General features: G+C 40.3%; 1 protein-coding gene across 3 annotated transcripts in view; it reads left to right on the forward strand.

The window, feature by feature from the left end:
- Nucleotides 1–9,692: 9,692 nt before the first annotated feature.
- klf8 (Kruppel like factor 8) overlaps nucleotides 9,693–15,322 on the forward strand; it is a 190,439-nt gene continuing 184,809 nt past the window's right edge. For all 3 annotated transcript variants that reach the window (XM_063060723.1, XM_063060720.1, XM_063060721.1), the window contains exon 1: nucleotides 9,693–9,950. In XM_063060723.1, coding sequence (XP_062916793.1) covers nucleotides 9,930–9,950 — 21 coding nt within the window. In that variant the 5' untranslated portion in view covers nucleotides 9,693–9,929. The remainder of the gene's footprint in view (nucleotides 9,951–15,322) is intronic.

Below are 15,322 nucleotides of genomic sequence, written 5' to 3' on the forward strand. Positions count from 1 at the left end.
TGATATGTTAAAGTTCTCAGGAACGGAGCCCTAGAGTGCTAGAGGGACCTCAGAAACTGGAGTTCCAGTGTATTTAAGGGTGCCTTCGATCTGGGACCTCTGTGTGTTAGTGGAAACATGGGTGCTGGGATCCAGTGTGCTTGAGGGAGCTTGGGAACCAAGACACAGTGTGTTCAAAAAATCTTGGTATCTGTGGCTCCTGTGTGTTTGAGAGAGCATTGGAATAAGCACCTGATGAGCTAAATACTTGCTGAACCATTAGGATTAGGTTTATAACTGGGATTTCTGAACAATCAGATGGCAGAATATTAGAGATTTCCCGAAGTACGTAGCAAAGCAAATAGTGCCCAGGACACAAGAAGCAGTGATATATCTGATTATATGAAGTTACCATCTGATTAGCTCTGCCATTAGCTTCACAGAATATAGCAACTCTCTTCTAGACACTGTTTTAGGAACTTGCTGTTTTGCAGGTTAACAGAACATTAAGTCTTATCATTACAGGCTTTTTCAACAATTAGATGAATATTAATGACTGGCAATCAACCTTTAAGTCACCATAAATTAAATATTACAAGAATGAATTTTTTTGGGGCTTTTAATTTTTCAGGGAGATTAAAAAAATGTCAGACTTTAAGTGATATCTCTTTTTTTTATTTTTCCTTTCTGACCTTTTCTGTTCAATCCAAACTTTCTCTTAAATTGTCCTTGTGTACTTGGAATCAAAGTTCCCTTTTAATAATCCACCTTCTTTGTTGAATTTATTTTTCAAATCCCAAACTGCATTGGATATGGAATAATACATTTAGATAGTGGGTTGTGCTGTCTGGAGAGAGCTGAGTCTTAGTACAGTCCTGAAAATACAAAAGTACAAAAAATGCATGAAGAATCGGTATGAGGGTGACCAAATTACATCGAAGCATTCTTGTAATTAAACATCCTTGACTCGCCATTTGTTGAAAAAGCTATGATTCAGATTATGCAAAGCAATTGAATATATTTATTGGCAATGGAAACCAAATTTCAAGTGGTGCTCCCCACATAGATTCCGAATATTTACAGCATTCAGGGTTATAATCATAAAGTCTTAGAGAATGTATGTATGATATTTGAGGCAACGTGAAAGATTATCAACATGAAGCATGTCTCCTACTGGAGTATTATTTGACAATAACAATGCTGCATTTGTTAGTAATGTACAATAAATGATCAGAGACAATTTCAGTTATCAGGAGATAGAGAAGATAAAAAGGAAGGGGAAAGGTTCAGTAAGGTAAAGATAAATTTACATCAGAGAAATGATTTTTGTTGTTATTTTATGAAATAATGGGGAATTAATTGCTTTAGGAGTTAGTGATTCATCAGTGTATGATGGATCGCTAATTAAGTCAAAGTTGCCATGAAGCAGGAGCTAAACCCTAGGACTCGATGTGGATCACAATGTAATGTCAATCCTTGTCCATTGCATTTGGTACTAGTGATAGATCAACTTTGTGTCACCTGCTCATTCGCATAAGGAGTGCGTGCAGCATAATTAATCATTCTCTCCAGTGCCTGTACACCCCAGCTGGGATCAAAAACTCCACTCAAAGTGAGAGCAACATTAAAGGCCTGGAGGAACATGGCAGCTCAGGCAACATCTATAGTGGGAAATGGATAGTTAGCATTTCAACTTGAGACACTTTATCTGGACTGAGAAAAAAGAGCTGAAAGGAAGGTGCAGAGCCAGAGCTGGCAGTTGATATGTGGATCCAGGTGAGGGAGATCATCAACAGAAGGCAGTGGAGAATGGAGGTGAGTGGGAAAGAGGCCAGAATTTGGAAGGTGATAGGTGGAAGTGACAAAGGACTGAAGATGCTGGAATCTGATAGGAGAGGAAGGTGGAGCATGAAAAAGGAACACAGTTACCCATCCTGCTCCAGGAGTAGTTTATGACTGATACCAGGGTATGTGTCAGAAATATAAACTACCCCTTTGCCTCCAGAAAAGCTGCTTGATCTACTGAGCTTTTACAATGTTTTTTTTACTCCAAGTTCCACCACCTTTCGTCTTGTATGTCTCCATTTGGTTTCCCTGTCTGTATCTGGTTTCTTCAAAGTAGAAGAGGATATGTCATGAACACCAAATGCCGGACACTAGATTAGAAGAGGAACAAGTGATTCACTGCTTCACCTGGCATGACTGTTAGGATCCTTGGATGATGGGAAGGGAAGAGGAGAGACAACAGCTGTTTCATCTTCTGCAGTTCCATGGGAAAGCGGCACGTGACAGGGTGTGGTTGGTGGGGATGGAAGAATGGGCAGGGAATCGCAAAGGGAGGCAGTTCTAACAGGCAGCATCTGCCAGCATTTGGATGGACAAAGTCAGATTATGGACAGTCAGCATGGCTTTGTGCATGGGATTTCATGTCTGACAAATCTGTTAGAGCTTTTCAAAGACAAAACCAAAAGGATAGATGAAGGAAAGGCAGTGGATGTTGTGTATGGACATCAGCAAGGTCTTTGAGAAGATCCCACATGATACGCTAGTCTGAAAGGTTAGGGATCCAGCTCACTAGATTCCTGATTGGTAGGAACCAAAGGGTGATGTTGTTGGTAGTTTCTTGTACTGAAGGCCTGTGACTAGCAGTGTACCATAGGGACTGGTGCTTGGATATTTGTTGTTCAGTATTTATATAAACAGTTTGAATGAGAATGTATAAAGCATGGTTTGTAGAGTTTGTAGATGATACTAAAATATATGGCATTGTGGACAGTGGAAAAAGCTATCTAAAATTACAGGGGGATCTTGATCAGCTGGGTAAGTGGGATGAGGTCTGGTAACTGCTGTTACATTCTAGATAAGTGTGAGATGTTGCATTTTGGGAAGTCAAACCAGGACTTCCACCGTGAATGGAAGCACCCTGGGGAGTGCTGTGAGACAGAGGCACCAAGGAGTACAGCACTATAATTAGCTGAAAGTGACGTCACAGGAGAACAGGGTGATGAAGAAGGTGACTGGCATGCTGTCCTTCATTAGTCAGGGCATGGTGTGTAAGAGCAGACATGCTATCTTGCAGCTGTACAGAACATTGGTGAAGCCTCACTGCAGTATTGAATACAATTTTGGTTACAGGGACAATGTCATTAAGTTGTAAAGGAAATCTATGAGAAGATTCACACACAAAATGCTGGAGGAACTCAGCAGGCAAGGCAGCACCTATGGAAAGGAGAAAATAGTCGACGTTTCGGGCCAAGACCCTTCCTCAGATTTTCTCTTGTCTATGAGAGGATTACTGGGATTTGAAGATCTGAATTATAGTGAAGGGCTGGGCAGGATGACTTCATTCCTTATAATGTAGGAGATTAAGGAGGTAACTTTATTGAGGTGAGTTAAATCATGAGGGGCATAGATAAGATGAATGCACACAGACATTTTCCCCAGGGAAAGAGAAATAAAAACAAGAGAGCAAAGGTTTAGGATGATAGGAGAAAGATTTCCAAAGGACCTGGAGCAATTTCTTCATGCAGATGGTAGTGTGGATATATGGAATGAGCTGTCAGATAAAGTATTTGAGGGAAGTACAACCATGATATTTAAAAGTATGGGTTGAATCACAGTGGCAAGGTCCAAGCCCCAGAGTTGTCTGAGAGCAAGAACGCTTGGACGATATAAGTGCCGAAGCAGATTGCAAAGTTCAGGGTGTCGGGACCGAAGGCCAGGGGTGGGCTGGTTCTGCTCTCTGTTATATAACGTTCACTCAGCTCTGCACTGAACTGAGACTGTGACCTGCTGCGGCCACAGTGATGCCCGGCTTCATGTCTCTTGTAAAACTTTTATCCTGAATGCTATTTGCTTACATTTATTGTTTGTATGATTTTCTTTTTCTCCCAGCACACTGGGCGGTTGATGGTCTTTTTAAACTGGTTCTTTTGGGGTTTCTTTGTTTTGTGACAAAAGAGACAAATCTCAAGGTTGTATGATGTATACATACTTTGATCATAAATGTACTTTGAACATTTGGACTGGTATATGGATACAAAAGATTTAGAGGAATATGGCAGATGGGCTAGTGTAGGTGGGTGCTTTAGTCAGCATGGATGAGTTGGGCTGAAAGACCTATATCTGTGTTCAATGACTTTATGACTTTTACTGTTGCCTCAGTTCCAGACACCTGGTTTAACTCTGAACTAGAGTGTTGTGTGCATGGACTTTGTATGTTGTCCCTGTAAACATGAGTTACTTGCAAGGTACTCCAGTTCTCCACTGACATCTGGAAGAAGCATGGCTTGGTGGGTTAATTAGCCACTGTATATTGTGCCTAGTGTGTAGATGAGTGGTAAAATCTGGGCAAGGTTGATGAGAATGTGGGGAGAATCAAAAATGGGATTAATGTAGATTTAGTCTAAATGGATGGTTGATGGCAGAGATTTCTTGTTGTGTTGGTTGGCCTGCATCAAACCGGGTAACATGGGCTAAGTTAGTTGCACCATTGTGATTGAGTTGAAGCTGGTAGTCCAGATGGATGTTGTCACTTAGCATATCAAACATTGTCACGGGGTTGGGCAGTCAATAGTTTCCATGTACTTCTGATATTAGTGTACTCACAGACAGCCCCAACAACATTAATTTTGGGTGTCTGGGATTTCTGCCCCCAAAAGCTTTTAATGTGAATTTATTTGTGTGAAATACTTTGTGACAAAGGTGTTTGAAGATTGAGGCATTTGTCACTGTAGGTATGTCATTTAAAGGAAGCAAAATATTGAAGGAAACGATGTGTTCCTTATACTGTAACTATTGAAATTGTATTGAATCACCAACTGTTACCTTTGATCTTAATGGCATAAAAATGTGATGTATCTTTAGGTTTGTGAGCCTCTACCAAGAGTGTATAAACAATGATGCCTGTTTGTTGTGATGAATAAAGACTTCTATATTTTCATTTTTGGTGTTGCTCCAGTGACAACAGCCAGGTTGTTAAACTGTGCGGTAGATCTTCCAGGCTCAGGGTTGCTTAAGATCATCCACCAGGATTAGCCACTATTTCCTCCACCCAAGCCAGCGGGCTTCAACCAGTATGCTGCAGTCACTCCTCTGAAACCATATTGGAGATCCAGGACAGTTGAATGCAGCTGAGAGAGATTAGTTGAATTTATTTGTGCAATATGACATAACTTGAACATTTAATTTGGAAACAAGTGTTTAGTTTGACTTGGGTTTTATTGTCACATAATCACAAGTAAATACTCAGGTGGTCAGTGAAAGAAGGAATTAGTGACGTAGCAGTTAGCACAACGCTTTACAGTACCAGTGACCCGGGTTCAATTCCTGCCACTGTCTTTAGGAAGTTTGTATGTTCTCCCCGAGATCATGTGGGTTTCTTCACAAAGTACAAAGACATACCAGTTGGTAGATTAATTGGTGATTGTAAATTGCCCCATGATTAGGCTAGGGTTAAATTGGGGGATGCTGGGCAATGCAGCTCGAAGGGCTGAATCTCATGTTGGTAAAAAGTGAGCTAAGATTGTGGTCACTGATACTTATTTGATATATTTGAGAATATCTAGCTGAAAAGGGGGTGCCTAATTTCCTCTTGCTTCTTCTGAACATCCTCCTCCTCCTATGCCTCAGCTGATTATTTAATAGCTTTGCCTATATGATGTCAAGGATATTAATCTACACCAGGCATGACAAATTTGAATACTTTATCAGCCAATTATGCAAGTCTCCAACCTCAATGGCCTGCTTGCCTCCCTGTTTGCCAACTGCAAATAATCATGCAGATTCTCCACGTAATCATTGAATTATCTTTGTCACCCAGTAAGTGCATTGTAACGCATAGGTGAACTATGGATAGCGTAAAAAAGTACAATGGAATGAAAGAATCACGGCTGTAGCAAGGATACTGGCGATAGTTTATTGTCTAAGATCAAAAGTTTGATGGATACTGAGAGATTGGAAATCTCTTATTGACAGTACATCTGGAGTTTATACAAGTTATTTGCAAAAAGATACATGTGCAATCATGACCTGATTTGTTCCTCTAGCATTTTATGTGTGTTGCCCAAACTTTTAGCATCTGCAGAGTCTCTTGTATCATAAGTTCTCGCAATTAATCTGGAATAATACAAATAACATTGTTTGTTGTAAAAACTCACCCTGATTTACTATTTCAGGTAAGAAAATTTGCTATCTTTACCCAATCTGTATTGTAGTTCACATTAACTGAAGGATTGGTCTACAATATGAGTGTATGCTGGTTGCCAACTAGCTTTTCTTGTTTTCCCTATATCGAGATGTGTGCTAGATATACATAGAAACATAGAAAACCTACAGCACAATACAGGCCCTTCAGCCCACAAAGTTGTGCCGAACATGTCCCTACCTTACTAGGTACTACTAGGCTTAGCCTATTTTGCAAATCTGCCAATGCCTTTAGCTATGCAATGCATAGCACACATGTGAAATGGATGTTATATTAGCAGCAAAGCAGAACCAGCATTAACCATGGGTCAAGCAAAACAAATTTTGTGGTGATATATTTTTGGTTAAGAGAGTCCTTGGAATGTATAATCTTGCCCAAAATGAAAATAGGTGAAAAGGGAATGCATTAATTGATTACTTGCATTCACTATCCAATCACACAATGCTTCAAACATGCAGTGTAAGCTCTTCCAAATGGAAAACTGGTGCTAAATAACATTGGAATGACACTGAGCTGGCAAATGACCAATTCTCCCAACTTATTCAGAACCTTCTGTGCATTTTCTCAACCTGTTAGTATTTTGTTTGCTTATGTTTTCCAGTTTGAAACTGCTCCCAGTTTTGTATCACTTGGACAGATTTCTTTCTGTATCCAGTTGCAAATAATTTTACAAACAATGGTTTTACTATTACCTTACACACAATGGTCTTTGCCATGAGGACTATGTACACTTAATTATCAATTTGAATGCATTTGAACTGCCAATGGATGGAAAGCTGTAGGATTAATAGACATGGGCGCAACACTTGCCGTGGATGTGCTGGGCCAACTAACCTGTTTTTATTCTGTATGAACCTCTGACAATTTGATTTTCTCTGTTCTTTTTCCATCTGTTTCCTGCCTTTTTCAGGAATTTATCTAGTGGTGCAGATCTTCTCAATGTGGCCTCGTCACTTATTTAAAGCTCAGATTTAGTTATAATGCACCAACTTTTATTTTGACCAATCTCTCTAAAACCGATTATGATTGTCTTTTGTAGTGCCATATCTAACCTGCTGTTTCATAACTTGTTTCTCAGGATGCCTTCCAGTCCAAATGACACTAGTTTGGTGGATTCTACCGGGTTACCTATGAACCATATCTCAAATTTTGTTATTACTTGATCCCTAGCCATTCCTCAGAGAACTGCCTTTTATGAAACGGCTCACTGAAGGTGATTAATGTGAATGAAATGTATATTTCTGAAGCTCATTTGGACCACATTTCCCTTTAACTTCCTCAGTTGATTAATTACTGCAACACCTGAGTTCTACTTCGCACCCGCTCCATTCCAACCTTAGAAATTTAAAAAATCATATTTTGGAGAACAGTTCAGTTCTGTGTAAAAAGAGAAAAGGACTTATTTGATATATTCGATAGATTGAATTCATATATCAGAGCAGACCACCTTTTAGACCATCCTACTCAATCTTGCAAATTTAATGATTAAAATAGTCTACGTTTTTGACATTCCTTACTTAATAAGCTCATCTCCTACATCTTTTTTTCTGGTCAGTTTATTTTCCTTTTGTCTGATTTCATATTTATCATCATCTACCATCCACAATCCTTTTCTTCCTTTATTTTCTAAGTTATTTCCTGTCCTGCCCATTTTCTTCCATTATTTTTCTTTCTTAATAATAGGAATCTGAACTTGGTGGGAAGTATTTCTAAAAAGAGGCGCAGTCGACGTTTCAGGCCGAGACCCTTCGTCAGGACTAACTGAAGGAAGAGTGAGTAAGGGATTTGAAAGTTGGAGGGGGAGGGGGAGATTTTGCATCTCCCCCTCCAACTTTCAAATCCCTTACTCACTCTTCCTTCAGTTAGTCCTGACGAAGGGTCTCGGCCTGAAACGTCGACTGCGCCTCTTCCTATAGATGCTGCTTGGCCTGCTGCGTTCACCAGCAACTTTGATGTGTGTTGCTTGAATTTCCAGCATCTGCAGAATTCCTGTTGTTTGCATTTCTAAAAAGAGTTCATTTTTGTACGTTTTCCTTACATCTCCTTAGATCAAGCCTAGTCCCTTAAAAACCATACTTCTGAAACTTCATATTTCAAATTGATTACTTTTCATTATCAGTCATCACTTACATCGTTACCATCTCCTATTTATGAGCAGATATTTCGTTTCATTTTAAGCATGTTAGAAGTGATAGCTAAGAAAGTGAACTCCTGAAGATGAGAGAAACCTTCCTGGTCCTGAGAGCGAAATGACAGAGACACTCAGGAAAATATTTTGCAGTTTTTTTTAACCAAATTGAAGTAAAAATAGGACCCAGTAATATGCGAGCTACATTGAGGATAATGAGTCAAACCATTTCACAGGATGCTACTTAAAGAAGACGTGTCATCATGAAAAAAAGTGTGTTAACCAAGAAAGTAACCCAGTTTGGGGGGATATCACAAAGGCATTGCTATAACTAAATTGCTAGGGTTTGTTAAAAAAATAAAGCTGGTTAATATAAATGGAAGTCATGCATGATTTGATTGAAATGTTTGTTGTAGAAATCACAAAAGTATGTGGTGGCCGTTTTTAGAAAATTAAGGTATGTGTTCCAAATAAACTACAGACAAATACAAAAAACAGGACAAGTTGCCACAAATCTTAATGCCATTACGGCCTGGTGTAACTAGGTTCCTCTGGAGCAGTCTGTGCTACAAGACTACAGAATAAGAAAATTGGCAAATGGGATAAGGTGCAGCTGTCACTCATTGCCGAGAAATGTGAAGTCAGACATCTTCTACGAAATATATCTTGACTGGTAAAATACTTCAGTGTGGAGATTTTCAACATCTATTTAAATCATCAAGTGTCTTTTGAAGCAACATGGGTGGGGGGGGAATAGCTGAATTAAGTAGGTACGTTTTAAGAAAGATCTGAAAGAGGAAACTGAAGTGAGTGAGGGTGAAACCATTTTAATGGGAACACGCTCATTAAAGGATGACAGAATAAGCATTTGAAGAATATAAAGCAAAATGTGTGGGAAAAGGGATTAAAGTGGATAGTTTCAACATTCTCACGCCATGTTGTGTTTTTAATATATTGGATTCTCCCGGTGCACAATGATATTATATCATTAAAATGCAGCACTTCCTTTGGTTGGAGTAGGGTTTCAGCACGTTGTAGCTTACCCCACCCTGTATCTGTCAGTCAACGCCTACAGCAGATCTGAAGGATGAAGACAGGTTGCTTACGTTCCATGGTTCACTGCAAATTAAACACAACCAGAAAGGAAAGCAGTGATTTTTCCCCCCTTGTTGGGCAAAATATATTTCAATGTTGGCATTTACTTTCGAAAGGTCCAATGTAACACTGGCGTATAGTTTGGCCGTTTGTGAAGGAGAGGCTCGTGGGATCAGTGGGAATCTGACCCGAACAGGCGCCGGCGCTGCCGCTTTGAGGCGGTGCCCGAGTGCGTGGTGCTCAAAACAGCGACGGGGCGTTGCCGCAAGGGTGGGGTTAGGGGAAGGCAGCTGGTTTCGATAGACAACCGGGCAAGGTCGGCCTTTTCATTTATATATATATATATATATATTCATTAATCCAGCCGTCCTGTTTACCTCCCCACGCCCATACACACCCATCCAGTCCCAGGCCATGAGAATACCCTCCCGTCAGGAAGCTCAGTGAAACAAGCAGCGACCGAGGGAGGAGACAGCGAGGAGAGGAGCGGCCACGGGCAAACAGAGCGACGCTAGCGGTACCATGCACTCGGAGGTGGAGAAAGTAAGTGCGGACCCGAGCCACGGGTTGGGAGGGAGGGAAACCCAGCCCCGTTTCCCAGTCTGTCTCCAGTTCCACCGCCTGCTGTCGTCGCCGACAGTCCGCCTCTCCCGGAGCGGTGACCGCCCTTCCCAGCTCCTGCACGGTGCAGGGCGAGGGTGGGTCCCCGGGCCGAGGGGCGGCTGCCGCAAGCGCCCGCCTCCGCACTCACAAAGACAGGAACTGGGGCTCCGAGCCAGCCTGGCTGCACTTAAAGGAGGATTGCACGGCTGCCGAAAATGCCGGGCTTACTTGCTCATGTACCGGGCGTTCACCCTGTCATAAACGCGGTGTGGCAGAGTGAGGGAATTTATTCAGCAGCACCAAAAACACCATTTTCGTACCGGCACTCTCGTTAGAGTATTACTTGTGTTTGTAATGCGGCATTTAACCCTTTTAAATATTCTGTGGAGGGGAGGTCTGGTATATTCGGAATCGCAATTTTCCGCGCTGTATGTTTAAATAATACCTGAAGTTGGTTTCTGTATTTAATTTTCGAATTTTTGCAATGTAATTTTAATAGGTTTAAACAGGTTTAAGAGTAAACCTCTATAGTTATGAAAGGGAACCAACTAAAAAAGAATTGCATTGTTCAACGCCTTTCTATGGGACAACGAGCGTGTAAATGGGACTGTCCAGCTGAAAAGAAATGAACAATGCCAGGCTGATCAGCCAGCACTCTATATACGCTAAACCCGATGTACTTTTTCCCTCTCGTTCCCCCCCCCCCCACTACCTTATTCTGGTTTATGCCCCCTTTAAAGTCCTGATGGAGGGTCTCGGGTTCGGAACGTCAACTGTTCGTTTCCATAGATGGCTTCCTGACCTGCTGAGTTCCTCAGCATTTTGTGAGATATATTTGATAACTAAATTGATTTTTTTCAACTCTGCCAAAGTCCAACTTTTTTTAAAAAACGAATGCTATTTTGACACAGAAGAATGTTATCTTGTGTATGCAGTGGATAAGGTTTATGCACTGGCGTAATATCTCTGGATATGGTACATGTAACAATATTTGAAGACACCTATCAGAGATGAACAAAAGACTGAAACAGTAACAATTTCTAAATGTAAAATGCAGCAATGCCAATTTCTGACAGAAAAAAACAAGGAAATTTTAATTGATGTACACCTGTTATGCTACATCCACATTCTTTCTTGACTGAGTGAACATTTTGTAGAACGATCTGTCAGTCATCAATATAGACCATCCTAAAATGACTGTGGCATACATTTTCTGGACATGCAGTTTTAAATACAGTTGTAAAGTTCTATTCAACCTTATTCGTACAGTCTTCTGTTGGATTGACTCTCTTTTCAGCATATGGTTAATAACAATGGAATTCCATGGCCATATTTAGATTTCAAAAAACTATTTTAAACATATCTCCTTGAAAGTTTTGAGAAGTTCATTAGGATTGTTGTTTTTAAACATTATTTATGGCTGATGCTTATTCGTCTAATATATCCTGTTTAGGATGTACTTCAGTTGAATTGAACAGCTTTCTTTGATAATTGGTTTGGCTGAGGTGGGAATGTAAAATGATAAAACTAAGAATGAGGCATTCAACCATTATGCTCATGAGGCTTTTTAATGGGACCAGCTAGTTAGTGGAGACACAAGAGACTTGGTCCTAGTCCGTTAGTCCCTGATCTCTGATTCAAAGGGGAAGTGCTTCTTAAATTCCTTTGTGAAATTTGCCATTGAATGTGTTTCTGATATCCTTCTGTTGGTGTATTTCAGATTTTAAAATCTGCTAAATTTAAAAACCAAATCTTATTCTCCCATCGTTTACTGCTGATAGGTTAGCTATAAAAAAGCTTGTGTGGCAGGTGGAGTGGGAGAAGGAAGAGTTAATAGGCATGCAGCAGAGCAGATTGCAGGAAACTGAGGGTTGACATAACTAGATGGGCCAAATGCTGTTTGTGTTAGGGTTTGAAAGTAGTCATTCTTGGCAGGAGCCAAACATAGTCTGATATCATAGTAACAGAACTGTTAGTGATTCACTTGGAAGTTTTCCTTCCAGATGCTATTCTAAAATCAAAAATTAAATTGATGGTTGAAATATTTCTAGTTGCATACTTTTAAAATTACACTGTTGTAATAAAATGGATAGTTTGAATTGTATATACACATCAAAATTAACAAGAAAAACTTGTAGCATGAAAATCTTGATTCGTATTGTTAAACTTGTATAGTAAGTGAACTGCATCTTAAGTTGCAATAAACCTTTGAGAATATGACCACTGAGGATCAATATTCAATACCTACTTATGAACTCGATAGAGTAGTGATATTAGTGCTACTTCTGCATTAGTACCCATTGTTCTGGGGATGAAATGATATTAGCTAGTGTTCTCACATATGTTCATGCAAGCAAAATGATTATTTTTGCATGTGCCTTATTAATTGCTACATTTAATGGTTACTGACTCTGGAAGGTACAGAAGCAAAATTCATCATGTTAGGCATGGGTGTGGAAAAATAAATTCTTTGGGTTTAAATTATTTTATGGACACTTAACTGATGTACATGTTCTACAGTGAGTGGTTTAGACTCAGGATGACCTAAGAGAATTGCACAGGCCCTCAGCTCAAAACATTTGTTGATGAGGAAGGAAGGTGCCCACATGAAAACCGCTGCGTGCCAACCCTGTGCCACTCCCAACATCAATGCACAAATGTGTGACTTCACTTTTCCAACAGGCCAATATAATATGTATCAGCTGATAGGCAACGGTAAATCCCATCAAAATGAAATATCAGCTGATTTGGCCTATTTCTAGGGATTGCATTACTGTTGGACCTGCAAATAAAGGAAGTGGGAAGAAATACCTGCTTTGGTTATAGCTCGATTGGATCCCAGTGTCTCTGGCTGTGAAATGATTTTTATGCAGATGTTGAATTATGATTGGATTTGAATGCTTTACCCTCAGTGGCCATCTGGAATGAGATTATAGATTGTATTTACACATAATAATAGATCCAAGAAAGATGATTAGAGATGAATAAGTATTATGCAGATCCAGCAGCTCAGCAATGGGGCTGGAAAACCAAAGTTTGTCCTGTGGAAGTGGATTGTAGGGGATTTATAGCCATATCCACCACCAAACAGCTGAAGGAGTTGGTGATCAATGGTCAGACTCCGTGGCAAACTATCAGAGGCAGTCAGTGGCTTCAGATGAAGCAAAAAGATCTCCCCTGGGCTCCAAGATAGTATCAGGAGAGTGGGAGGACACAACCAGTGGGGGGTGACGCTGGGATGCCAGAAGACATCATCGAGCTCTCTGCAGATGTCGTGTGCTAATTGATCAATCATAGAGTAAGGAGGGTGCCCACTTGACAACCCCTGCGTGTCAACCCTGCGCCACTCCCAGCATCAAGGCAGCCTTGAGCAGGTGCTCACAACCCATTGGCACAAGGGATATTAACATCTTATCCTGTTTTTACCCCCGAACATGCTTTCAAGGGAAAAAGGAAGGTAGAAAATTAGACATTCAATTAATTGACAGGTTGGCAAGTGCACTTTTTTTGTTGTTTCTATCACAAATTAAAATTGTCAACATTTTGGGTTTTGATGAAGGATCCCAGCCCAAAAAATTTCCATGGATGCTGCTTGACCTGCTGAGTTCCTTCAGCGTTTTATGTGTTGCTCAGAATTTTCTAAATCTGCATGATCTCTTGTGTTACTGGGGCTGATTTCAATATCAAAATACTTGTGAATTGTGGCTTCTAAGGTTGTCAAAGATGCCTGTGATATTTTTCTAACTTTTTGCAGACTTTAGGGTTTTTTTTTAAGAAAAAAAAAGAATCTTGGTAAATTAAAATAAAATGTCCTGTTAATAAAGTTTGAGGCAGTATGGGTACATTTTTGCCTTGTCTACCAATATTGACTCTGGCCCTGTCATCTAGTTGGCTCGAGTCATCCGCGTTGGCTTGTGATTTCACAAACAACACTTCCACTTATTGGAGAATTTTGACTATGAAAAGGCAGCTCCATTACTGTCATGTATCAGTGTACTTAAATGACAAGGATGGTTTCTGCTGTATTAGAGATACAGTATCATTAGAAATTCTTATAGTTTTAACTAGTGGAAGCCTTGTATTTCTGCCTCTTAGCATTTGTGCTTGAACAGTGGCTGAAGTAGCTTTGTTGTTGTTTCACCCCTCTAGCAGGGTGCTGCATTGATTTTTGACACGGTGAAGTAAGTGGTGCACCTAGATAGAAACCTTCTGAATAATGGGAACTCTGTTCTAATATATTGGACCACACTAGTATTTGTTGGTAGAATCTCACATGGTGATGAGAGGCCGTACAGGAGCGAGATATACTAGTTAGTTGAGTGGTGTTGCGGCAACAATTCTTGCTCTCAATGCCAGTAAGACCAAAGAGCTGATAGTGGACTTCAGGAAGGGTAAGACGAGGGAACACTAACCAATCATCATAGAGGGACTGGAAGTGGAGAAAGTGAGCAATTCCAAGCTCCTTGGTTTCAAGCTCTCTGGGGATCTAACCCGGTCCCAACATATCGATGCAGCTATAAAGAAGGCAAGACCCATTTGTGTTGTATCGCTGAGCAGCAGTGAACCATCTGATCGGCCTATCAGAGTTCTCTTTGGGAACTAGTTGACTTGATCAGCATTTCATTGTTCACAATTGCATTTAGTAAAAAAATAAGACAGTAGTTATATTTCATCATGAGTTTGAGGAGATTTGGTTTGTCATCTAAAACATTCAAACCTCTACAGACCTACAATGGAGACCATTCTGACAGGCTGTATCACAGTCTAGTATGGGGGGTGACTACTGCACAGGACTAAAAGAAGCTACAGAAAGTTTTAAAATTAGTGGGCTCCATCTTGGGTACTAGCCTCCATAGTATCCAAGACTTCAAGAAGCAGTGTCTCAGAAAGGCAGCGTCCATTATTAAAGACCCAGGACATGCCCTGTTCTCAAGTCAGGAAGGAGGTACAGCAATTCAGGAACAGCTACTTCCCCTTTGCTGTCCAATTCCTAAATGTTCATTGAACCCATGAGCGCTACCTCACTTTTATTATTTTCTGATTTTGCACTGTTTTTAATTTAACTATTTAATATACACATATACTTTAACATTTTTTCTACGTTGTGTATTTCATTGTACTGCTGCCACTAAGTTACTAAATTTCATGACACATGCTGGTGATATTGATTCTGGTTCTTTTCAGTAAAACATTGACTTAGGATGCCCAAGAAAAGTAAAGGTTGTAGATTCGTAGTGCAGTCATTTGAAGTGAGATCGGACTCCATTGCTTTTACAGTCGTGCATATGTTTATAACCGTGACTTGTAGATTG

This window comes from Mobula hypostoma, chromosome 10 (assembly GCF_963921235.1).
Source record: "Mobula hypostoma chromosome 10, sMobHyp1.1, whole genome shotgun sequence".
NCBI classification, from domain to species: Eukaryota; Metazoa; Chordata; class Chondrichthyes; order Myliobatiformes; family Myliobatidae; genus Mobula; species Mobula hypostoma.